Below are 27,323 nucleotides of genomic sequence, written 5' to 3'. Positions count from 1 at the left end.
AATTATATGATTCTATTTTTTTTCCATGTCAGAAGTGACTTGAGAAACTTACGTTATTCTGGTGTGAGAGACGTTGCCCAGGGACGCCCAGATGTTTGATGTTTTACCATCATGTGGGAGACTTCTCTCATGTCCCCACATGGGGAGTTAGAGCTGACAGACGGGAGCTCACCCCACTCCTCAGATTCAAACCTCTGAGCTTTCAGTCAGCTGTTCAGCTGGCACAAGGCACCCATTGCACAAATGGGGCTATATGATTCTATGATAATGTTTAAATCCCCTTTGCATCACACACAACACATGACCCTTCACATTTGTGGGTTTAACTTTTGTGTATTTGTTTACTTGTGCATTTGGTTAATATGTCCTTTCTAGAATTTATAACTCATCCAGCACAACTCTATAAACAATGTCTTCCAAAAGCTGACCACTGAATTGTGCTAGATAACAAAGAGATTCCTAGACAGATGCACTCTTAGGTAAAATAACAGAGGTTTTTTTATTCACACTTTTCCCACTTTTGCAGGAGTCCTGTGCCCCCTAACACCACACGAAAATGGAAGGCCTTCCCAAAGTAACTTTCCTAGGCTCTGACAGAAAGAATAAAAAAGTTGGACTGAAGTCTCACTCTTTGATAATAGAAAATTACTCCAAATATAGACATTTTTGCCTATATGTACACAGACATATACTGCCCCTTCTTCTGAGACAGCTTGCTATAGAGATTCTAAGTGTGGTTTAAAGAACTGGAAACTTGTTGTGATTTGAATTTTTGAAAATAAACACTGCTTTTTAGGATACAGTTACTGGGATTAGGGGTACAAGAGTCCTGCAAAAGTGGATAAACTAATTATAAACACACAACACTACACTGATCTGTGAAAACACCTCTCTAGGAATCTCTAGGGCCTCCAGTATAACTATATGATCAACATTAGCAGAAATTGGTCATAGTGTTGCACTGGGGAGCTACAGATTCCTGGGGAGAACATATTAATCAAATCCATGGATTATCAAATCCTAAAAAGTCACATCTGCAAATGTGGAGGGCCAACTATACAACTCCCAGAATCTCAGATTATTTGCTCAGTTTTATTAAAATTTGAGAAAGTTACTTTTTTGGACTACAACTGTCAGGATCTCAAGGTGTACAGCCTACAACTGAAGTACTATAGGAACTATAGTACAAAAGGATAGCTTTCCTAAGTACTAATCTCCACAACTAAAAGAAATTTTTCAAAGTATGTAAAAATGTTAGAATTTCTCAAAACTGTATACATGAACTAAATTCAACTTTCACTTGTACATCTTTTTTTTAAAGGTAACTTTCCAAGCATGTCTTCAGAAAGCACAGAAAAGAGCCCAGCAATAAGGAATTATGTTGTTAGGTGCCTTCATGGGTATATCTATAATGCAGAATTAATGCACAATAAAGGTCATGGCTCAATTCTATCGAATCAAAGAAGTTGTAGCTTTACAAATTCTTTAGGCTTCTCTGCCAAAGTGTGCTGGTGCCTCACCAAACTACAAACATCAGGATTCCATAGCATTGAGCCATGGCAGTTAAGGTGGTGCCAAACTGCCTTAATTTTACAATGCAGATGCACCCCATGTCTGGTCTGACTTGCACTAAAATATTTTTAGAAGATTTTTAAAATAAAATGCTGAATCCAGATGTGGATGCTCAATAAAATAATAGGCTGATGGTTCAAATGCCTTCCCTATCCTCATCACCTGCTGTGTTTGGCTGCCGTTGAGTCGGACCATGAGCTGGAGGCAGAGAGGGCTTCATCGGGGATGGCACGATCTTGCATGCCCAGCGCATAGCGGCACTTAGCTGTAAGGGGGAAGAAAAGGAACACAGTGAAAGCTATTAATATTTCATTCATATAAATCTCTCATCTGTCTTCCAATAATGCACCAAGTGATATTCCTACTCTGCTCTTTATACTCATCTAACTATAACAGTGGTTAGAAACTAACCATTATAATGCTGAAAAAGTGAGGCTATTCTTCATTAAATTAGAATTATAACCTTAATGTAACATAGTTTGTTTCTGGGGTGGGAATTAACTACCAGCTACTAGTTCATAGAAATTGCCCATAAGAACATTCTGAAACATGGCCATATAGCCCGGAAAACATACAACAACCCTGTGATCCCGGCCATGAAAGCCTTCGACAACACAAGCCAGTAAGAAGTTTTTAACAATTACTAACAACTAGTTGCTAGCAATTGGCAAGCATCTAGATATCAGTCACCAATTAGTAGCAGTTAAGTGTTGGGAAAAATGTGGAGGGGGAATTAAAATCCTATTATACCTTTGCAATATCAAAAAACAAACATACTTTTAGAAAAGTAGTTCTCTCGCCAAACAAAAGCAAAACATTTAATACTGGATTGCCAATGTCTGCCACTAGATGGCACTCTACCCTCACACCAAAGAAAAAGTTGTGCTACTATGGAATATTGGTGTTCAAAGGTATTTTGTAGCACCTTTGAGTTTCTAAGAGAATGAAGGTAATAGCACAAAAAAATGTAGATTTATGTCTACTTCATCAGTTGCAAGCATGGAAGGTCACTGAAATCACAAGGGTGTACTTTGCTGGATTCAACCTAGGAATTAAAGCATGTTACGTGTGTTCAATTCAATGGTCTTTTGACTGTAACATTGGATAGTATCTAGAACAGTGCATTTCAAGATATCGGATGTAGGCAAATAGTTACTTTTTCCCTGTGCAATCAGGATCCAGTTCCATATTTTTATCCACAGAATGCAAGTGATTCTTTCTTTTCTAGGGTGCATTTACGCGGGAATTAATGCAATTTTACACCACTTTAACTGCCAGGGCTCAATGCTATGGAATTCATGGAGTTGTAGTTTGGAGAGGCACTAGCTCCCTTTGGCAAAGAAGACTAAAGACCTTGTAAAAGCCCAACTCCCGGTGAATTTGGAATACTGCCTACTCTGTTTCAAGAAACAGATATCACAAAGTTGGTATGTTGAAGAAAAGGAGATTTAAAAAGATCTTATTGAAAGCCTTTGCTGATTCCAACTTGGAAAAAAAATCTCTTTTTTCATGTCAGGAGCAACTTGAGAAACTGCAAGTCGCTCCTGATGTGAGAGAACATGCCATCTGCAAGGATGTTTCCCAAAGGAAACCGCCGACCTGTCATTCAGCAGTCCTGCTGGTGCAAGGATTTAACCCACTGTGCCACTGTAGGCTGTTGAAATCATGAAAGGGTGTGAATGATGATGTTTTCCAAATGTTCTTGGAGTCCAGCATTCCCCACCATTGGCTAATGCTCACTAGAACTCATTGAAACTTCTCTATAATATCTCGAGATTTCCCTCACCCAATACCAATGTTTATAAAATTATGTAAGATACAAAGAAAGACAGAAGAGGTGTCATCTAACTGCTGAATTAATTGCATTTTGTCACCACTGCCATGGTGCAATTCTAGGGAATCCAGGGAGCTGTAGTTTTACAAGATAATTGACATGATCCGCCAAGGGTGGGGCTGCCTCACCCTTGATTGCATTGTTCCCTTTATAAGTTATTTTTTAAAGTACCTAGAAACCATTTGTGATTGCACCAGTAAAACAATAACACTCATACTTGGAAATATTGCTTTGCTACATCATTTCTCCTTAAGTAACTAGTTACAAGTTATTCAGTTCCTTGATTGTTGTTTCTATATTCTCAAAATTCAATGTTGCTGTTTGTGTGCCTTCAAGTTGTTTCCGACTGGCAACTGTCACCCAGAGGACCTTTTCATCAGCTGCCCCAAGACTGTGGAATGACCCGCCGGAAGAGATTCGACAGCTAAACCAGCTGTCAAAATTTAAGACACAACTGAAGAACCATCTCTTCCGGCAGGCCTATCCAGTCAATTTTAAGTTGTTAATTTTAATCTGCATTTTATCAGTAGATTTTAACTTATATTTTAACTTTGTGTATCTTGTTGTATGTCTTTCAATAATGTTTTATCTCTTGTTTTAATGATGTTGTATTCTGCCTCGAGCCACAGGGAGGGGTGGGTAATAAATTCATCATCATCATCATCATCATCATCATCATCATCATCATCATCATCATCACTATTTTACCCTAACATAGTTTTCTGGTTCTAAGAGTGCATGAGTCACTCAAAGTCACCCAATGGCTTTTCACAACCAAGTGAGGAATCCAACCATAGTCTTCAAAATCATAGTCCAGTGCTGACACCAGTAAAACATGCTGACTCCATATTAAGAAGCAACAGACCTTAACCCTAGGAGTGCAATATGATAGTCTGCTTTGATATCCTCTGTGATGTATGAACCTGAATGAAATACAATGGTGGGCCCCTGCAATGAAAACCCTCGCTTATAGGAACACCTTCTCTCCAAGGCTTTCCTCACTTGAATCCAACTCAACAAGAGATTTAAGTAAGTTGAAATCTCTTCACTTTTTACTCATCAATTTCTGCATATAATTCAGTTGGTTATGATCTATATGGCTCAAGCCCAGGTTGCCTGAAAGATCAGATCTTTTTAACATTTTCAGAGGTGTCTTTTCTTTTAGTCCCACCACCATCACAATCACATCTGGTGAGGACATGAGGAAAGGCCTTCTCTGTGGCTGCTCCAAGGCTGTGGAGCAAAGGCCAAAGGGAAGTTCTACATGGACACTGTATTCCAGGGCCAATCCGGAGTGTCCAAATCCAGACTGGCCCTGTGTGGTTCTTACCATCAGTTCCCAGCCTCCTGCAGAAGGTGGGAAGGGGTTCTGACCATTCAGAAGTGCCAAACTCCATTCAGCAACACTGAATGGTCACCCTGTCCATCCCACTCCTGTTCTTGTTGTAGTGGCAACCACTGGGTGCAAAATGGTTGGTCGCCATGTTTAAACATTTGAAAGGGTGTCCTTAAGCAGAGGGAGCAGGTTTGTGGTCTGCTGCACAGGAAACTAGGACTCAATGGAGCAATGGGTTCAAATTACACTTAAGGAAATTCCAGAGGATCCATGGAAAGAACTTCCTGACCATACGACTTGTTCAGCAGTGAAACTCTCTGCCTTGGAGTGTAGTGGAAGCTCCTTCTTTGGAAGCTTTTAAACAGAGGCTGGTTGGGCATCTGTCAGGCGTGCTTCGATTGTGTTTTTCCTGCATGGCAGAGGGTTGGACTAGAGGGCCCATGTGGTCTCTTCCAATTCTATTATTCTATGATACTATGGTGGCCATTTCTTGACATTGACTAGGGTGCCAAAGTGACATGGGAGAGGACGGGGAGAAAGGAGAGATTGCTTCTTCCTTCCCCCCTTCATTAAACACCCTTTTGCCATGGCTGACATTACTCCAGGTGACAAGGCATTTCACACCTGCTGGCTGCCACTACGATGACAACAGGAGGAGGACAGTAAGTGCCATCCCATGTCCCTGGATCACACAAACCTGGGGAATACAGGATAGCCATGTAAACAGTCGTGAGTGCTTCCAGCTCAAAACAGCCTAACTATGGACTCCATGTCTAGGTTTGCTCCAGATTCTTATGGAATCTCCAGAACAATTCACAGCTTTGGTTAACTTGATTCAGGGCCATAATAATTGGGTTTTGCCTACGTGACCCAAATCAGCTCCATGATTTGCCCGCTTTTGAAATACAGTGTAGATGTGCCACCACATGGTCTTTTGCCTGGTGTCTTTCCACTGGCAGGTAAAGACCTTCATATTTAGGCAGGACTTTTTTTAATTGCATAGTACTGATAACGGTGTGCTGTGTCTTCATCCTTGTATGTGTTTCATTGTTTTAAAAATATATTATAAATTAGCTTTTTAAACAAAGATGTGATTTAATTTAAAAACAAAACAAAAATATCTGCAACATAATGTTTTTAGCCAACTTCTACAGGTTGAGTAGCTTTTACTGAAATGCTTGGGAACAGAAGTGTTTTGGATTTCGGATTCTTTTGAATTTGAAAATATAGTACTTGATAGAAATGAGATCCAAATCGAAACACAGAATTCATTTATGTGCCAAATACAGAACTTACGTACAAAGCCTGAATCCCATTTCATGCAACATGTTGACCAATTTTATGTACAATGACCCATTAGAAGGCAAAAGTGCCACTATCTCAGTCACCCATGTGACTAATACTTCAGAGTATCTCAGATTTCAGAATTCAGATAAGGGATGTTCAACATATACGTTAACTGCAACAGTCACTTGAATTGGAGCACAGAACCCCCACAAATGTAGAAAAATACCAATTAAAAATGTTGCATTTTTTTCCTTGAGATGTTTTACACCAGATGTTGACCACAAAATAACCTAGAGGACCTAGAGATTACTAGAGGTGTTTTCTCTTCAGGAAACAACTAAAGACTTGGATGTTTCGGTTGGCCTTTGGTGAGACAAGCATTAGATAGCTAACCCCATATGGTATTATCTGGTATTTATTAGGTCCCTATTTTATTATCTATGCATTTTATCTTATTGTATTCTTGCATAGATGTTTCAGTTCCTCCACCTATGTATATGACAGAATTGTATTTGATGGTTGACTGATATTATCAACTATTATAATACCTTTGTTTTATATCATATTTTGTTTTTATCTTGTTATATTGTGAATTGTTTGTATGTTGTTTTTATCTGATTATGCTGTCCGGGCTCTGCCCCATGTAAGCCACCCCGAGTCCACTTGGGGAGATGGTGGCAGGGTATAAATAAAGTAGTAGTAGTAGTAGTAGTAGTAGTAGTAGTAGTAGTAGTTGTTGTTGTTGTTGTTGTTATCCAGCATGACTCTGTGTTCAATCACTGGCAAAGGCTGAACAGAGAATGACACTGGATGATCTAAAGATTCCCAGAGAAAACCTGTGAATAATCAAGTCCATCAGAGTCAAATTCACAAATGTGAAGGGCTAACAGAACTTTCAAATCCTGGAAACCACCTTGGTGGGAGAGAGGCAGAGTATACTTTGAATAAACTATGGGCAAACACACTTACCTGGGTCAAAGTGTTCTTCCAGTTCAGCTGAAGAAAGGGAAGCCAAGAGCAGCAAGCAAAGCATCATGGGTCCGATCATCCTTGCTGGGCTTACTGGCTACACCGACCGTAGAACCGTCATACCTCTGGAAAGGGCAGAAAACAGCCATTAGCCACAAGTGGGTCTCTGTAAGCCACCTCCTTGACAGAGCCATTGTTAAGTGACTCAACATGAGCGGGCATCCGTGCTCCTTCCCTTTCCCGATTCAGACCCTTTTTCCCTTTGCAACTGAATAGCACACATTCCACAGATAAGAGTCACAAGCATCCTGGTATTGTCTTCACTTTCCTATCTGGACCAGAAAGGGACCGGGGTTGACACACTCTGACAGCAAGCAGTGTGACACATCGTTGTCTTCATCACTCATCCAACAGGGACACAAGCCAAAGATGTGGTCTGGGCATACGCTGGGCATGTGGGAGATCCCAAGACCGAACAAGAGAGCCAGTCATTTGATCAGTCAAAACAAACAGCTCGGTTCAATCAGGTCAAATATTGGTGAAACATGCTCAGAGAGGTCAAACAATGGAGTGATTTATTAGAAATGAAACAGAGATCCTCGTGCTCATGACAGAGCACAGATAGCTACATGCCATGCCACTGTGAACCCAGCGGTTTGGCTGCTCAACTCCCACTGGGTTCACAAAAGAACATAACAGCCCATGCTGGATCAAACAAAGCATCTCTCTCTGTCTCATCCAGCACATTGCTTCCAGTGGAGGCTAACCAGACACTCCAAAGAGAACCACTCTTGTCAAGTGGGGATTTGGTTGGTTTGTTCTTTCACAGATTGTCCTGGAATGGCACTTGCCAGGCCAAACACAGAAACAGATACAACATGCAGTTGGGCATCCTTGCATCCCCGATACTTTCTATGAAAAAAAGCCATCCTATGATATGAACATATTTGGGAAAATGAACATAAAATATTCTACTTGTTCTAAAACCTGCAAAATGTGATTGAGTCCAGAGCTGGAAATTGTGTGGATGCTACTGCAAGTCCCAGCAACTACTGGCATCCCTGTTTCTAGCGACTCTAGGATTGTCATAGAATCATAGAGTTGGAAGAGACCTCACGGGCTATCCAGTCCAACCCCCTGCCAAGAAGCAGGAAAATCACACTCAAACCACCCCTTTGTCATGGTGTTTGCCTCTCATTGGTTTCCAGTGAATGGTGACCCTAAGGCAAACCTATCACAGGGTTCTCCTGGTAAGCTTTGTTCCAAGGAGCTTTCCCTTTCCCTTCATCTGAGGCTGAGAGTGTGTGACTTGCCCAGATCACTCAACGGTATTCAAACCCTGGTCTCCGAAGTCATGGCCAATGTTCAGGCTGCTACACCACACTGATGTTAGGCAAATATAAAGGACTATGAGACACTTATATTTCATTGTTCTTTTTGTTGCTTTAAGTGTGGAATTTTAGGTATGACCCAAATGTATACATATCAGTAAGCAAAGTCTCAACTGGATGTGGAAGATGATAATTTCCAACCATGGAGGTAAGAGACAAGGGAACACATAGTCCTGTTTTTCTTCCTACTGTGGCAGGGAGGGGCAGAATAAATGGCCTAAATATCCTAAAAGGCACCAGACCTTATCTGATCGTGGAAGCTAAGCAAGATCAGCTCTGGTCTGTACTTAGATGAGAAACTGCCAATGAATACCAAGTCCTAAAGGATATATTTCAGAGGAAGGAAATGACAATCCATCTTTGATTATTCCTTACCCAAGAAAACCCTACGAAAGCTGTGAGGTCAGCATAAGTCAACAAATGACTTGAAGATAAATACACATAAATAAGTATATGGAACCCAGTTGGGAAGAATTTGGTTTGCTTACCAAAATGGGAATATATTTCTTCTTCTCTTCCTTTCTCAAATATAAAAATGATCTTTATTCTGCTTTAGACCATTGGGTTCTACATAATTAGTACATAATGGAAGACACAAGTTGTATAGGGTTGCTATGAGTTTTTCAGGCTGTATGGCCATGTTCCAGAAGCATTCTCTCCTGATGTTTCCTTGAAATCCACAAGCATGTGGACAATTTCAACAGAACGGAGGAAGCTATGAAAATGAACAATATCTGGCTACAAGTATTAAAAAAAACTCTAAAATCAGGACAGTAAATAAAGAACAACACTCAGAAAACGGGAATTCCAAACAGGAAACAATCAGGGCCAGCTGACAGCTTCCAACAAAGGATTCCCCAGGCAGGAAGCAGTCAGGCTTTGAAGATGCAAGGCTATTCAATGCTAATCAAGATTGCCAGTTGCAACATTCGGGCTTGCCTCCAACAGACAAGAGTTCTTTCTCCCACCCTGGACATTCCACAGATATATAAACCCCACTTGCATCATTTCCAGCAGATCTCACAACCTCTGAGGATGCCTGCCACAGATGTGGGAGAAACATCAGGAAAGAATGCTTCTGGAACATGGCCATACAGCCCGGAAAACTCACAGCAACCCAGTGATTCCGCCCATGAAAGCCTTTGACAACACCAGTTGTATTTATTTGAGATGCGTTGAATTCCAATTTGAAAGAAAGGCAGGATACAAATAAAATAAATTCCATGGAATTATCACCTGGGGCAATGAGCAGACCTAAACACCTTCAACAATTTGGGCTTATAAACCTGAGCTGGAAAATTCAGAATGCAACTGATGTTATTGGATTTCAACTCCCAGTATCCTTCATCATAGGTCATCCAGGTTAGCGTCAAACAACATTTGGAAGGTTAATGTCGCCTACCTCTGCTATATCCTTTGTGTTTCCAATGCTGACATAGGAGGAATGAGATGTGTTTAGAATAGATTAAATTACCTCTACTCTAGTTCTGCCCTCATCTCCTTTTCCTATACAAAACTATCTTCGGGGTTTAAAAATACACATCTAGTTTGGCCATGGTCTTTATATGCAGTTAAGATAATCATCCAGTGCAAGAAGAATTTGAAAATATTGAGAGCAAAGAAACCTGCCTTTGGCATTATGAAAAGGCACAATTAACCATATGATCTAAAAGGTACAAGGAGTATTTAATTTATTCATTTATCATGCCAGAAGTAAATTGAGAATATAGTTATAATGTATAGAAAAACCACAAACAAAGTTAAAAACTTGGCATTATACTAGATTTGCTTTGACCAGAAGCTGGCCACTTGGAGTGCCTCTGGTGTCGCTGTGAGAAGGTCTTCCATTGTGCATGTGGCAGGGCTCTGGCTGCATTGTAGTAAGAGGTCTGTGGTTTGCTTTTGTCCACACTTGCATGTCATGGGCTCCACTTTGTAGCCTCAGATTAATAACCGGAGCGGTATACAGGGAGCGTACTACTCCTCTGTTACGCCAGCTCCACTGGCTGCCGATTGCTACCGAGCACAATTCAAGTTGCTGGCTTTAGTCTGTAAAGCTCTAAACGGTTCCGGCCCAGCTTACCTGTCCAAACTTGTCTCCCGCTATGACCCACCTCAAAATTTAAGATCTTCAGGCGAGGCCCTGCTCGCGGTCCCACCAGCCTCACAGGTGCAGCTGGCAGGGACGAGAGACAGGGCCTTTTCAGTAATGGCTCCCCGCCTATGGAACACCCTCCCAAATGATGTCAGGCAGGCTCCCTCCCTCCTATCTTTCCGCAGAAAAGTTAAGACCTGGTTGTGGGACCAGGCCTTCGATCAGTAACAGCAGCATCAATTACTATCACATCCTTTAGAACTCAATGACAGACCCAGTTTTCAGACTCAAAATGCACCAATTGTATATTTATATGTATATTTTTATGGATGTTTAATGTATTTAATTTTAATTGATTGAATGATTTGTATTATTTTTATATGTGTGTTTTATTGTAAGCCGCCCTGAGTCCTCTATTGGGTGAGAAGGGCAGGATACAAGTACTGTAATAAATAAATAAATAAATTTCTTAAAGTTAGTCTTTCATCTGATGGTGCCAGAGGAGTCTGTTCAGCGCCTTCTAAGTCGCTCAGTCTTCTGTGTGCACAGGAGGGAGTTTCTCATCTGGTATCAGCCACTGATTGAGGTTCCGGGTTTTAACCTGCCACTTTTGGACTCTCGCTTGCTGAGGGGTTACTGCGAGTATCTCTATAGGATGCTATTTCTTGATTTATGCTGGCTGATATTCAAACAGAGGATGGGCCGGAGATGTCAATGCCTTGATCCTTTCATTACTGGCTGCTACTTCCCAATGGATGTCGGGTGGTCCAATACCAACGAAACAGTATAATTTCTCCAGCAATGTTGGACGTACACATCCTTTGATAATGCGGCATGTCTCATTAAGAGCCACATTCATTGTTTTAACGTGTTGAAATGTATTCCATGTTGGGCATGCATATTCAGCAGCAGAGTGGCAAAGCACAAGGGCAGATGTCTTCACTGTGTCTGGTTGTGATTCCAAAGTTGTGCCAGTCAGGTGTCTAGCACCTACTTTTTGCTTGATATTCAAGCAGTCTTTCTTATAAGTCAGACGGTCCAGAGTAACTCCCAGGTGCTGCAATGCTCCAGTGGATTCTTTCCCAGGTAAAGGAATCGCATTGCAAGGAAAAGAAAGATAATCTCAGATTATTTGATCACAATACTTGCTCATGGTCAGTAACGAGTCAGTCAACTGACAGGATTTGAGGAGACAATTGGTAGACAGCCAAACCCTATTGATTTACATCAGAGGTTCCCAACCCATGTAATGTTGAACATTCTCATCCTAAGGGGGGGAAACTCATTATAGGTTCATCTCAGGGTTGCTATAAGTCAAAAACAACTTGAAGGCATGCAACCTCAATAATAAATTATTTAATATTTATTTAAATAACATTAAATTAACATTAAATTTGAAAAAGAGTCGGAAAAGCTCCCAGTTACTGACTTGGGGTTCATCTATGACAATCATGGACAAACTTTGGCTCTCCAGGTGTTTTGGACTTTAACTCTCACAATTCCTAACAATTGTGGAAACTGAAGTCCAAAACACCCGGAGGGCTGAAGTTTTCCCATGCTTGATCTATACTATAGAATTAATTCAGTTTGACTTCACTTTAACTGCCACAGATCAATGTTATGGAATGATGGGTGCTATAGTGCCATGAGATCTTTAACGACATCTGCCACAGATTGTGAGTGCCTCACCAAATCCCAGCATTCATACCAATTCAACCGGTGTCAAACTGCATTAATTCTACAGGAGTGGTTCCCAACCTTTGGGTTTCCAAGTGTTTTGGACTTCAGCTCCCACAGTTCCTAACAGTTTGTAAGCTGGCTGGGATTTCTGGGAGTTGAAGTCCAAAACACCTGGAGGCCCAAAGGTTGGGAAACACTGCTCTACAGCATGGATGTAATCTCATAGCGCCAATTACTGGGAGCAAACAAAATGCTGCCCATTTCAAAGGCAGTTCCCTCTTGATAGATCCACGTGCTATGCTCCAACGTTCTCTGGCTGCAAGGAGAGGATAAATGTCACAAGTAAGTAACCACTCCACGGCTCTGCAGAGTGTCCCTAAGCAGTTGGAGCAAGAATCTCAAATTCTTGTTTCCTGGGAACCCAGCCCTCCTTTTTCTCCTCCTCTGTTTCAAACCAGCGACTTGGGGAGAAAGCGTGTGGGTGTGCAAGGGCCCTGGGCCAGCTGCTCCCATAATCCGTCACTGGAATGTCCCTCCCAACAGCTGCCCCATCTAAGGCCAGTAAACAGCAGCTGACAAGCCATAGTAGGGGGTGCCAATGCGAAAGAGGAAGGGGATGAATCACGGCATTGATCAGGCACCCCCTTTGTACCCAGAGACTGCCCTGCGTGACGCAGACGCAAACTCCAGCTGAGATAACTACGTATTTCTTCAGTTCTAAGATGTTAATTGTAAGATGCACACTGATTTCAGTACCACCAACAGAAGAAGAAAAAGCTTTACTGATATATAAGAAAAGCACCTGTGATTGTAAGGTGCACCCAGTTCTAAGTTGAAGAAAGCCGATTTAAATAATATTAGGCAAGGAGGGCCAGTCATCTGATATATGTGGGTATTGCTTAGAGATATAGGTAAGGAGGTTATAGGAAATTGTGGGGCAGGATCTATAAGGAGAGTACGGATGCATCTACACTATAGAATTAATGCAATACTCCACTTAAATTGGGCCCAAAACAGGGATGGAAATGAACCCAGCCAATGGTTAAAAAGTAAGGGTAAAGGTTTTCCCCTGACACTAAGTCTAGTTGTGTCCATCTCTGGGGGTTGGTGCTCATCTCCATTTCTAAGCCAAGAAGCCAGCCTTGTCCATAGACACCTCCAAGGTCATATGGCCGGAGTGGTACCTATTAATCTACTCACATTTGCATGTTTTCGAACTGTTAGGTTGGCAGAAGCTGGGCTAACAGTGGGTGCTCACTCCATTCCCCAGATTCAAACCTGTGACCTTTCAGCCCACAAGTTCAGCAGCTCAGTGCTTTAAACACGCTGCACCATTGGTCAATGGTTATAGTCAATGGTTACTTGGGATAAATCTGCACTGTAGAATTAATGGAGTTCATCACTACTTTTTTTCATGTTAGGAGCAGCCGGAGTTGCTTCTGGAGTGAGAGAATTGGCCATCTGCAAGGACGTTGCCCAGGGGACGCCTGGATGTTTTTGATGTTTTTACCATCCTTGTGGGAGGCTTCTCTCAGGTCCCCGCATGGAGATGGAGCTGATAAAGGGAGCTCATCCGCGCTCTCCCCAGATGGGATTCGAACCTGGCAGCCTTCAGGTCAGCAACCCAACCTTCAAGTCACAAGGCTTTTATCCCCTAGGCCACCAGAGGCCATGTTATGGAGTCATGGGAGTTGTGGTTTTACAAGGTCATTAGCTTTATCTGTCAGAGTGCTGGTGCCTCACCAAACTATGGCTGGATCTACACTGCCTTATATCCCAGGATCTGATCTGATAAACTGATAATCTGGGATCAGATCCTGGGATATAGGGCAGTGTGGAAGGAGCCTATAGCTCCTAAAATTCCATAGAATTGAGTAATGGCAGTTAAAGTAGTCTTAAACTGCATTAATTCTACAGCGTAGATTCACCCTAAGATAGCCTGTTAGGAAGTCGCATTTGGATACTCCCAATCCTTATTTCAATCTTTGAATTACATAGCAGAGAGAGAGAGAGAAACACACTCTTTGAAGGCTCTCGTTTGTTCAGACAAAACTGTGCTTTACAGGTTCACTGTACGTTTTTTTTTTTTTTTTTTTTTAAAGGCAAAACACTCCCCACTCTTGTGCTGATCTTGGTGATTATTTCTCTTGAACATCTATATTGCCGATGATTGCACAGATAGGATTCATTTCCTGCTGTGACTCAAGGCCCCTCAGAGTAACCTTTAATGAAAATTTCAATTAAGCTTCAAAACAAGATCAGCTCTTCCAACAGATAAATAACCATGGTGGATGTATTTACAATAATTAAAGTGCTTGGGTAGGCATCTTGTAAGCCTGGAATAATCTACCTCAACTCAAAAGGTCATGCAAGCATATCTCCATTAACAAAGTTGATGACAAAGATGCTCCTTTTTGCAAAGTCTTTTTTAAATCTGCCCAGCCCTCTTTCTCTTGCTACTGCTAGCTTTGAGAGGATGGTGAAAGAAGGCTGGAAAATGAGACTTGCAGCATCAGTTTGCAGCAGAATATCCAGTAATCAAAGCTTGAGAGAAATATTCCAAATGAGTAAACAAAAACATACATTTCAAATTATTACATTATATGATTATAGCAACAAAATTTCTTCATGTGGAAAAATGGCAAAAACGAAGTACTCGGTTGCTGTGAATTTTCCAGGCTGTATGGCCATCCATGTTCTAGAAGCATTCTCTCCTGACATTTCGCCCACATCTATGGCAGGCATTCTCAGAGGTTGAGAGGTCTGTTGGAAAGTGAGGTTTATATATCTGTATATCTGTATATAAACCTCACTAGCCTAGTTTCCAACAGACCTCATAACCTCTGAGGGTGCCTGCCATACATGTGGGAAAAATGTCAGGAGAGAATGCTTCTGGAACATGGCCATACAGCCTGAAAGACACACAGTAACTCAATGATTCCGGCCATGAAAGCCTTTGACCATACAAACAAAGTACTACCCTCAAATTAAACTTAGGCGAGTTATCTTGCCTGACAAAAGAGAAGTTAACTGGTAATTTCCCAAAAAAAAAATTGGGAACAATTATTTTGGAAAACAGAAAACGTAAAAATGCGTGATGGTTTTGAAGATTAAGTAAAATTTTGAAACATAGAATAAAGAAGTTGTTTAAGAGAAGAAGTTTATATAGAAAACAAAGAGAAACGGGGAAAGTAGCTAGACCTGGCCCACCAGATTCCAGCCAGCAACTTTTAAAAGCCTAGATTTTGCCACCAAAATGGAAATCCATACAAAACATACAGACCAGTGAAAGAAAAAGTCCTCCTTGGATGAATTTTGGAAGAACCCTTCAAGTGGTCCATAGAAGGTTGTAATGTTTTTATTTATTATTGCAAGATTTGTCTGGATGTTTGATTTCAGGTGCATACTCCTTTAGTTGTGAATGTTTGCTGAAGCATGTTGAACTGTTCTTGATTTTTGTGATATACAAACCTATCCCTATTTCTCCCATGTTGTTTCTGTCTTTAGTACCTGATTAAACACCTAACACCCAAGAACCACCTTCTCGGGTAAGTGAAATATGCCTGTAAAAGTGGAGACAAGAAAAGTGGGCTAAGCTTAGCACAGAGGGCTAAACCGATGTGCTGCAGAAAATTGAAAGGTTGGCAGTTCAAGCCCAGGTCGTGGTTGTGAGCATCTGCCATCAGCCCCAGCTCACCTGCCCACCTAGCAGATAGAAAGCAGAAATATGAGTAGATAAATAGGTACCGTTTTTAGTGGGGAGGTAATAAAAGGCGTTCTAAGGACAACAAAAACTCCTCGACTCCTCGAAAGATGGAGCGACAGCACCCCCACAGTCGGAATATGATGTGAAATGCATTTACCTCTGTTTGTGTATCATCTGTCCATGTTAAATGTGTAGAATCATAGAATCATAGAATAGTAGAGTTGGAAGAGACCTCATGGGCCATCTAGTCCAACCCCCCGCTAAGAAGCAGGAAATCGCATTCAAAGCACCCCCAACAGATGGCCATCCAGCCTCTGCTTAAAAGCTTCCAAAGAAGGAGCCTCCACCACAGTCCGGGGGAGAGAGTTCCACTTCCGAACAGCCCTCACAGTGAGGAAGTTCTTCCTGATGTTCAGGTGGAATCTCCTTTCCTGTAGTTTGAAGCCATGGTTCCGCGTCCTAGTCTGCAGGGCAGCAGAAAACAAGCTATTCCCTCATCCAAAACCTGACACTAAAATCCACTTGAATCTGCAATGGTGTCCCTGGGCTGAGCTCTTAACTTAAAGAATACCGCTTGAGAGTACCTCAAAAGTCCATCTTATATTTAACCTGGCTAGGATTAATAGGGTATTGATGAAGCACTGGTACTTAACAATTTGGCATCTAACCAATTGGCTGTTCCTTTTGCCCCTTTCTCCTGTGACCTGGCTTCCCTGCCGCTGAGAAGAGTGTCCTCAATTTGCCCAGCTGGTTTTTAACCCCCTGCAAACCAGGGATCTCTGGACGGGAAGGAGGGAAGGCAAAATGCAGGAAAGGGGCAAAGAAGGCAAGGAATCCCAGCTATGCGGTGGGAATGCGTGGCAGCTGGGTTCCCAGTGCCAGCCCAGCTTAACTGGCCTGCTGTGGAGAGCTGCAAAGCCATTGGATGCCCCACGGTCCTGACTGGCTGCCAGCAATAAATTAACCATTAGATTAAATAGACTATAAGCTAGGACCCACTTGAAGAGATGGATTTGGGGCCCAAGCCTTTCAGCGATACTGTTAAAAGAGTTTTTCCATGAGCAGGCAATACTTTAAATACTCTAAAACATTGCTGCTTCTGATGGAGAGAATTGGTATATTTTCCCCATAATATGCCATGGGCTGGTACCACATTTATACCCATTGACCAGAAGTACATTTACACTACATACTTATTGCAGTTTGACACCACTTCAACTGTAATGTCTCAATGCTATAGAATCACAGAAGCTGTAGTTTTACAACGTTTTTAGTCTTCTAAACAAATTACAAATCCCAAGATTCCATAACATTAAGCTATGGGGTTGAAGTGTTATGAAACTACATTAACTCTTTCTTTCTTCCTTTCTTTCTTTCTTTCTTTCTTTCTTTCTTTCTTTCTTTTTTTCTTTCTTTCAAACTTGCTATATAGACTGACAGCCAAAATCTCACAGAATGGCACTAGTCCAGAAACCAACTTTTTGAACAAAACAAAGTGAAAAACTGAAGTTAGTCCTCCAACCTTCTTTAGAAATCAAACTTTTAGATCAGTGGTTCCCAACCTTTGGGCCTCAGGTGTTTTGGACTTCAACTCCCAGAAATCCCAGCCAGTTTACCAACTGTTAGAAACTGTAGGAACCGAAGTCCCAAACACCTGGAGGCCCAAAGGTTGAGAACCACTGTTTTAGACTCACAGTGATATCGAGCCTACACAACTCTCACCATCAATTTCCATTGCCCTGCTGGATAAAGCTGCAAGAAACTGCAGGCTGAATCATTTGCCAAAAGTCCCTCATCAACAGCATGGTGAGCACTGGATAATGGATGCATCTACACTTTAGAATTAGTGCAGTTTGATACCCCTTGGTCCTCCATGGTTCAATGCTACAGAATCCTGAGATCTGTGATTTGGTGAGGCACCAGCAGTATTGGACAAAGAAGGCAAAAGACATTGCAAAACTACAACTCCCAGGATTTCCATAGAATTCAGCCATGGCAGCAATAAATCTACTGTATGGATGCACCCTATGCCTCTGGAAATTAGGGTTCAAATCCTCACTTGGCCAAGGAAACCCACTGGGAAAATCACACTCAGCAGAAAAACAAAACAAATAGAAAACTCTCCCCCATTAACTTTCACCTGATTTTTAAACAGTACACATGTTGAAGCAGATACACATGACAGTGGTTAAAGGAGAACAGATCTGATTTTGGCCCAACTGTATGAGGATTTAACAGCTTGTTCTCACTTCTGTCTCACACTTTTTCCACTTTCTCTGTGTCCCTCCAGAATGGCGCCTTTCCAACTCTCCTTATGCTCATTCCAGCCAGGAGTGGGCAACAAAACCAGCTCCAGACTTTGTTCTGCCAAGGAGGCGTGACTTGCATGTCAAGATAAATTTTAGATACAGAAGATCCAAACCACTCATTAAGCAAATGCTTATTGTTCTCCATTTGCAACCAGGCGATCAAAAGGGGGAGCATGCTTTGACTTCGCCCAATATAGTCAACTGTATCTGCATCCACCCAACCAGTACTACAACTTTCCCTATCTCTTTTCCAGTCTGAACAGCTTCTTGTCTTGTCCAGAAACTGCTGATCCAAGAAAAAATGTCTCATAAATTGCCTAACCCTTTGCATTCGCTCAAATACTCTGCCAGCTTCTCAGACAGGCTGAATTTGTCTCCTCCGCTCCACAGGCAAAAAAAAAAAAATCCCCACTTAACATAACTTACTACTCCCTCTATATTCTTTAAATATTTCTGCCCTCTGTCAGCAGTCTGCAGCCTTCCTCCTAAGAGTAGTCAGAGGCAGTCCAGGATTTAACACCAAAGGCAGTTCAGTAAACAAAAGCAAGCAAGCCAATTCTGTTGCTGGGAGGAAACCCTCCTCCTCACCATCCTCAACTGGCCCCATGGTCCTGACACCCTCCAGCATGCACAGCTAGAGATAAGCTGGTCTCAAGCAATATGTTTTAGCTACATAAGCACAGAACATTCCTCACCAGGGAGAGCCAAAGATATGGATGTGCAAGGCTATAATTTTCAAACACATAAAACCTATACCCAAAGGCAAAAAATATTTTCCAGCTATAAAGGAGATGGGTAAGCACATGCAAATTGACCAAGGTAACATGATGAACTTTGTAAGTTCACAACAACTGGGAAGAAAGCTCATGTTTTTGTTGTTAACTGCTTTCAAGTGAACTTTGGCTTATGGTGAACCTATGAGTGAGAGAACTTCAAGTCACCCTCTTATCAGCAGCTCATGCAAATTCAGGGTTATGGCTTCCTTGGTTGAGTCTATGCAAGTATAAAGTTTGTTGTTGTTGTTAACTGTAGTCAAGTCAACCTTGCCCCTGTGAGTGAGCGATCTCTGAGCCACCCTGCCATCAATAGCTCTGCTCGGGTCTTGCAAATTCAGCTCTATGTCTTCCTTGATTGAGCTGAATAAACTCAATACAGTAGAGAGTCTCACTTATCCAAGCCTCGCTTATCCAAGCGTCTGGATTATCCAAGCCATTTTTGTAGTTAATGTTTTCAATATATCGTGATATTTTGGTGCTAAATTCGTAAATACAGTAATTACAACATAACATTACTGTGTATTGAACTGTTTTTTCTGTCAAATTTGTTGTATAACATGATGTTTTGGTGCTTAATTTGTAAAATCATAACCTATTTTGATGTTTAATAGGCTTTTCCTTAATCCCTCCTTATTATCCAAGATATTCGCTTATCCAAGCTTCTGCCGACCCGTTTAGCTTGGATAAGTGAGACTCTACTGTACTTAGATAAAGCTTTGTAGTAACAGTAAACTGCTATCAATGGATACTCCACTTGCAGAAGAACTGCAAGATCAAAACAAGCTATGAGAGTAAAGACAAAGATCTACCCAAAGGAAAAGTGTTCTTGGCATACATCACGGGAACCATTGACCGCATAGGGAAGCTGATGAAGAAACACAACCTACAAACGATCTACAGGCCCACTAAGAAAATCCAACAAATGCTATGGTCAGCGAAGGACAAGAGGGATTCTCTCACCTCTGCAGGAGTCTACCGGATACCATGCAGCTGTGGACAAGTCCACATAGGGACCACCAAACCCAGCATTGCCCAGACACGAGTTAAAGAAAATGAAAGGTACTGCAGACTAATTCAACCAGAGAAGTCAGCCATAGCAGAGCACTTGATGAACCAACCTGGATACAGCGTATTACTTGAGAACATAGACATGCTGGACTACTCTAACCACCACCTTGTCAGACTACACGGAGAAGCCATTGAAAGCCACAAGCATGTGGACAACTTCAACAGAAAGAAGGAAACAATGAAAATTAACTAACTGAAACATTTCGTTAACAAGCAAGGATCAAATATCATGTTTTCACAAATGCTCGTTTGACATGCTCAAAGAATGCTAAAACTTAGTGACACACATTTAGATGTCTATTTAGTAACACTTGTTCTGAGTACTAGAATATTTCATATTTAATCATGCTTTTCCCATGTCCTTTCTTTTTTCTTTCACACTAATATTACTCCTGCCACTTTCGTTCTTCTTAATGTTATTTTAAAAATTATTTTAAGCACCAAGGATAAAGTTGGCATCTTTGCCATTAACAGAGCGGTTATTTTAAAAAGGAAAAATGCTTTTTTCTTTGCTTTTTCCTCTTTCTGTGCCACGCGTCACAAGATCAGCCCTGATTGTACCAACAGGTTCTTTTCTAAAATGATCCGGAAACTCTGAAATTATGACATAATCTCTCGTGATCTGGCCGCATAAACCAACAGCCAATTGGAACATCAATGCCCATATATATCATCCACTTAATTGGATCAGCCTTTCATCTTTCTCTTTCATCTTGTCTTAATTTGCTTGGAAGAGTTTGTCCCGTGACACAGACTATAAAACTTGGAAAAGAGGAAAACAACACTTTTTTCCCATCTATATTTGATGAGCAAGATTTCTGTGTGTATAAATACCTTCCAAGTTCTCTGTCAAATTGTGGCTACCCCATAGGTTTTGCAGGGTTTTCTTAGGCAAGGAAAACTCAGGGGTGGTTTTGCCAGTTCCTTCCTCCAAATAAACTCCAGAGAAATAAAGCTTGTTTGTTGTTTCCTAATTTATAACATGAGTAAAAGATGAAATGGGAAGTAAATTAAATGAAGTGCCAATTAGAATGAGGGTGATTTGGTCTAAGTAATGCCTGCTCCTTTTAGCACTCGGGAAAAGTTTGTTGAGACAGAGTTTGGCATTGTAGCTCCCACAATCGGTTGGCATGGTTTACGCCTGAGTCTCGTGGAATTGTAGTCCAAAAACATAATGGCATACCCTCCATCATTGTAAAAGCAGGTCATATGTAGCCAAGCAACATCAGAGTGTAGCTGAGATGGCAAGTATTATTCATGAGGAAGAGCACAGAAATGAGGAGGCGTTGCTGCAGTTTCCTTTTGCCTGAGCCTACTGGGAAGTGCAAAATACTTTCCCCCAGCTAAGTTAATAGAGTCCAAACTACTTTTGCACTTTGAACTCGATTTGCTTTATTGATAGTAATTGCAATCGCAAGGCGTATTGGAAGTTGAAGTTGTGTGAACTCGAACGCCATGTCGGTCAGAATGAATAGTATTCCCAGGGCAATCACGCCCAACTCCTGCGTGTATGTAGAGTTGGCCATGTTGGGTCTGTGTGCCAGGTTTGGTCCAGATTCGTTGTCGGCTGGGTTTAGTGCACTCTGGCTAAGAGTGAACTACAATTCCCGTAATCATTGTCAATGCCCACAAACTGCAGCAGTATGTTCAGTTGGTCATGGGGATTCTCTGTGCCAAGTTTGGTCCCAGTTCATTGTCAGTGGGGGTCATAGTTTATCTGGATGCAGGTGAACTATAATTCCCATCATTCAAGGGCAATATCCCCCAAACCTCTCCAGTATTTTCTGTTGGTCATGAGGAGTTTGTGTGCCAAGTATTGTCCAGGTCTGTCATTTGTGTGGGTCTCAGTAGTCTGTTGAAGTTGGAGCTGAATCAGGTGAAGGTACTGTAAATCCCATCATTCGTGGTACATCCTCCTCCTATCGGCACCAAGAAGTAAAGTGGGTAATGGGGTGTCTGTGTGCCAAATATGGTTCAGGTTCGTCATTCGTGGGGGTTGCAGTAGCCTGATTTGGGTGAAGGTACTGCAAATCCCATCATTCATGGTTTGTCCACCCCTAACCGCACCAGGACGTAAAGTGGGGCATGGAGGTCTGTGTGCCAGGTTTCGTCCTGATCTATCATTGGTGCAAGTTGTAGTGGTCTGTGGGAGGTGAAGTGATTGAAAGTACTGCATATCCCATCATTCATGGTTCTCTCTCCCCCAAAATCATTATTAAAACAATTGCGCATTGGTATACCATGTTGTGTCAAAATTTCAAGTTGATCGGCCATCTACTTTTCGAGTTCTGCATGCACAAACATACGCAGGCTGTATTTTTATATATAAAGAATATGGTGACTTTATCAAAGGGTTTTCCTATCAAAACTTGTTCCTTTGCCTTCCCCTGAGACTGAGAGAGTGTAGTTTGTCCAAGATCACCCAGTGCATTTCCACAGACTTGTCAACTAAGCAGGGGAGAATCTTCTTTTCCCTGAATGGTGGTGGAAGATGACCCCTGCTATTCAGCATTATTATGGGTCATTCATGCAGAAATTTACGCAAAAATTGTTTCTTGGAGACACAGAGGCTGACAATTGCCTCTAGGTTATGATCTGCATGTCAGACATGCTGAAACAGGACTGCATGCTGTGAGACCCATCAAGCAAATCCAACCCACAGAAACAATAACAATCAGTGATGCTACCTATAAATAAATATAATTTATTGGCAATGTAAAACCTGAACAGATTATTTTAGTGTTAACTGCTTTGAGTTTCCTTTGTGAGAGAAGAGGGATATAAATACTAATGATGATGATGATGATGATGATGATGATGATGACGACGACGATGATGATAACATAACACACCAGACATCATAGTTGTGGAAAAGAAAAAGGTTTGGATCATTGATGTTGCCATCCCAGGTGACAGTTGCATTGACGAAAAACAACAGGAAAACTCAGCCGCTATCAGAACCTCGAGATTGAACTTCAAAGACTCTGGCAGAAACCAGTGCAGTTGGTCCCGGTGGTGATTGGCACATTGGGTGCTGTGCCAAAAGATCTCAGCCGGCATTTGGAAACAATAGACATTGATAAAATTACGATCTGCCAACTGCAAAAGGCCACCCTACTGGGATCTGCGCGCATCATCTGAAAATACATCACACAGTCCTAGACACTTGGGAAGTGTTCGACTTGTGATTTTGTGAAAAGAAATCCAGCATATCTATCTCATTTGCTGTGTCATACAATATTAGTAATAGTAAGAGTAATTAGAAGGGCAATACTGGCAAATAATTTCCCTCTTTGCTAACTTCTTGGTAAATCATCGGTCAATCATCAGCACTGGCATGCTTCATCTTGCACTGACATGGCTTCTTCTTCAACTATTTAAAATATCTAATAAAGGTTTGCTGTGAGTTTTCCGGGCTATATTCCAGAAGCATTCTATCCTGACGTTTTGCCCACATCTATGGCAGGCATCCTCACAACCTCTGAGGATGCCTGTCGTAGATGTGGGTGAAACATCAGGAGAGAATGCTTCTGGAACATGGCCATACAACCCAGAAAACTCGCAGCAATCCAGTGATTCCAGCCATGAAAGCCTTCAACAACATATCGAATAAGGAATTGGGAATCAGAAATCGCTTTTAAACGTGCTGTGGGTATAGTGTAAATACAAAGTTGATGTTTTGTTTGCTTGTTTATGTTTTAAAATTTTAAATGTGTAATAATTTAAGTTTTATTTTATATAGATGTTTTGGGGCATCGAATTGTGCCATGTGTAAGCTGCCTTGAGTCCCCTTCGGGGTGAGAAAGGCGGCGTATAAATAGGGTAAATAAATAAATAATAAATAATATATTTTGTATTTCTGATTTGATTCATTGATTGACACTTGTAACCAGTGTTACTGAGAAGGCATGAGGAAGGCATGAGGAAGGGGAAGCGGAAGGGAATGGATGGATGGATGGATGGATGGATGGATGGATGGATGGATGGAAGGAAGGAAAATTCTGCTATTATTTGTTTCCATAGAATCCAAAAATGTGATCTATTGCTATTATATGCAGGAACTCTAAAATTCTCACCCTGGACATTCCACAGATATATATACTCCACATGCTTTACAACCATCAGATCCTCTGAAGATGCCAGCCACAGATGCAGGCAAAACATTAGGAGAAAATGCTTCTAGAACACAGCCATACAGCCCTGAACCCACCCAACACCCCAGTGATTTCTACCATGGATGCATTCCACAATATATCCCACATGGAGACTTTCTAAAGAACCTGAGGAATATATATTCTTGTTCAAACAAACTTTTAGGATCTACAGGCCCCAGAATCCCCCTTCAATTTCTGCGATGGAAGCTATAAGGAGCCGCAATACAAAAACAAATCTTCAACATCCACTGTATATGAACATGGCTTTCTGGTGCTACATAGACAAAAATATTTTTCAGTCTAAACTTCACATTTGAATCTGAACCATTTCATCATTTCTATCGTATTTGACATTTCCATCTTATTAAACTGTCACCTTTTTGTTTGCCTGGCTGGAAAATCAATTTTGAGAAAGGAAAAGCCATTGAGAAGGGTGATCCGCACAGGATTACGTGACTTCTATAAAAATTCCTCCCCGTGCTGTCACTGCCAAGCAATGCTTTCTCTAATTATAGGATTGCCTTTGCAGTCCCATGGCAAAGGTACTCTTCGCATTCGGTTTGGAAACTCCATTTCTGGACCGGCCAGAAATTCACACCACGGCGCTGTCTAACTTCAGACAGGGAAAGGATAGTCTCTGCGGCTCTGTTTAAAAAACAGGAAAAGAAAGGAAAAGCATTTCCAGAGGAAACAATACCCTGAAAGTATGTTTCCCACTCCATTTCCTTGAGGGTTGAAATGTCATTCATTCCACACCCGCCTCTCTGTTGCATCTCTAGCACAGCAGCTAGAAGTTTGGATTTGAACTGAGAGCACAGGATTCAGTAAGGGTTAACGATTAACTAGCATTTACAAAGTGTTTCAGATTGTTCAAAGTACTTTACATATCTCAGAGCCAGCCTAGACATAAAGGCGGCTACCATGTTTGTTTGTTCACATGTCTGCCCTTATTAGCACACAAGATAAGTGAGTGAATCTAACTTTAGGATCAAAAAGGACATGCGAACAGAAAGGGAAGTCAGTGCTCCGTTCCCACCCTTGCTTCACTTACCCAAGAAACTTTTTAATCTTTTTTTCCCCTTTGCCTGTCTGATATTGGAAACACACTAAGCCTGGGGCATTAAAGCACAAGGACGGAGCTAAAGGAAGTTAAAATTAGACCCTATGCAAGAGCAAACACTAATACTGATATGAAAGCAAGCAACTGGATGGTACTATCAAATGGTGGTCCTCGTTAGATTATTTATTTATTTATTTATTTATTTGCAGCATTTATATTTCGGCCTTCTCACCCCGAAGGGGACTCAGGGCGGATCACATTACACACATAGGCAAACATTCAATGCCTTTTAACATAGAACAAAGACAGACAAACATAGGCTCTGAGCGGGCCTCGAACTCATGACCTCCTGGTCAGAGTGATTCATTGCAGTGATTCATTGCAGCTGCTCTCCAGCCTGCGCCACAGCCCGAGATATCCCAAGCAGCAGGCATCACAATATCCCAGTGCAGAGTTGGGCTGTGTGTGTGTGTGTCAGGAGTAACTTGAGAAACTGCAAGTCACTTCTGGTATGAGAGAATTGGCCGTCTGCAAGGACGTTACCCAGCGGACGGACGGATGTTTTTGATGTTTTTACCAACCTTGTGGGAGGCTTCTCTCATGTCCCCACATGGAGCTGGAGCTGATAGAGGAAGCTCATCCGCACTCTCCCCAGGTTGGATTTGATCAGGCAACCTTCAGGTCAGCAACCCAACCTTCAAGTCATCAGTCCTGCCAGCACAAGGGTTTAACTCACTATGCCACCAGGGGCTCCTGTTGGGCTGAGACACAGGTTACATCGATACTGTAGAATCGATGCAGTTTGACACCACTTTAATTTCCATGGTTCAGTACCAATGCTTCTTGGCAGGGAGTTGGACTTGATATCCCACAAGGCCACTTCCAACTTATGATTCTATGAATTGTGGGAGTTGTAGTTTTACGAGGTCTTTAGTCTTCTCCGCCAAAAAGTGCTAATGCATCACAAAACTGCAATTCCCAGGATTCTATAGCATTGGGCCATGGTAGTTCAAGTGGTGCCAAACTGCATTATATCTGCAGTGTACATCCACCCATAGCTGATCACTTAAGTCCTCCTATGACTGAAGTTATTCATTGATTTTATATCCTTTCTTTCTCCTGGGACAAGATGCAAAGAAACATGTTACTTGGCACACAAATAGAGCAGAAAACAGGCCAGCAAATGAATCCCAGATATGAGCATTTTTCTAGTGGGCAAAGCAGCATGTGTCTGTGCATGTGGAGATGACACGGAAGTAGAGAGTTGGGGTAGTGCCAATGTTCAGCCCTCTGCTTTTGCTCTGCTGCCATATGTTTTTTTCCCCAGTCTTGGTGTTAAAGGCAGGTAGAAAAGCAACTTAACTGGAGAAGTAACTATGGAAAACGAAAGGCAGGAAAAGAGTTAAGACAGACACATAAACCACTTTTATTTTGCCTCTCTCTTTTGCACCCAGGTAACCAATATAGGTGACCCTCCACATGTGTGACCTGAGTTTTGCAGATTTGATTAAAATGTTCTTTCCGAGGAGCTCTAGGTCCTCCACGCAACTCAACCATCATCTTACTATGGACACTGACCATAGCTTTATGAAGAACCTAAAGATTCTTAGATAGGTGTTTGCTTAGATAAAATAAAATGCAAGGTTCTTCCATTTTTGTGGGGGTCCTGTGTCCCTAACCCCAATGAATGTACCTTGACTATACCTTATTTCAGGCATGGGCAAACTTCAGCCCTCCAGGTGTTTTGGTCTCTAACTCCCACAATTCCTAACAGCCGGTAGGCTGTTAGGAATTGTGAAAGTTGGAGTCCAAAACACCTGGCGGGCCGAAGTCTGCTCATGCCTGCCTTTATTTCCTCATCAGAGAATATTTTGAAATAACAGGTTTAGGTGCGTCATGAACCCTCGATATTATAAACACTCGGAAAGAAAAGTATTGTTGACTTCCAAAAATATATTTATGTTGTTGCCAGATACTGGCTATATTCCAGCATTCAGTTAAATATAGTTTGATCATTAGACATACAAGCTGCAGCAAGTTTGTATATATACTCCCCTTAACCATTTTCTTTATGCAAATGGAAGAG

General features: G+C 41.7%; 1 protein-coding gene across 2 annotated transcripts in view; it reads right to left on the bottom strand.

Annotated features, from left to right (window-relative positions):
* The window catches only part of ddr1 (discoidin domain receptor tyrosine kinase 1), a 79,776-nt gene that overhangs the window by 33,249 nt on the left and 19,204 nt on the right, over window positions 1-27,323 (bottom strand). For both annotated transcript variants that reach the window (XM_062973682.1, XM_062973683.1), the window contains exons 2-3: window positions 6,999-7,121; window positions 1,735-1,837 (exon numbers count right to left, since the gene is read on the bottom strand). In XM_062973682.1, the coding sequence (XP_062829752.1) occupies window positions 1,735-1,837; window positions 6,999-7,077 (182 nt within the window). In that variant the 5' untranslated portion in view covers window positions 7,078-7,121. The remainder of the gene's footprint in view (window positions 1-1,734; window positions 1,838-6,998; window positions 7,122-27,323) is intronic.

This window comes from Anolis carolinensis, chromosome 2 (genome assembly GCF_035594765.1).
Source record: "Anolis carolinensis isolate JA03-04 chromosome 2, rAnoCar3.1.pri, whole genome shotgun sequence".
NCBI lineage: Eukaryota > Metazoa > Chordata > Lepidosauria > Squamata > Dactyloidae > Anolis > Anolis carolinensis.
The sequence above is the reverse complement of the archived record's forward strand: the minus strand, read 5'-3'. Positions and strand labels throughout refer to the sequence as shown.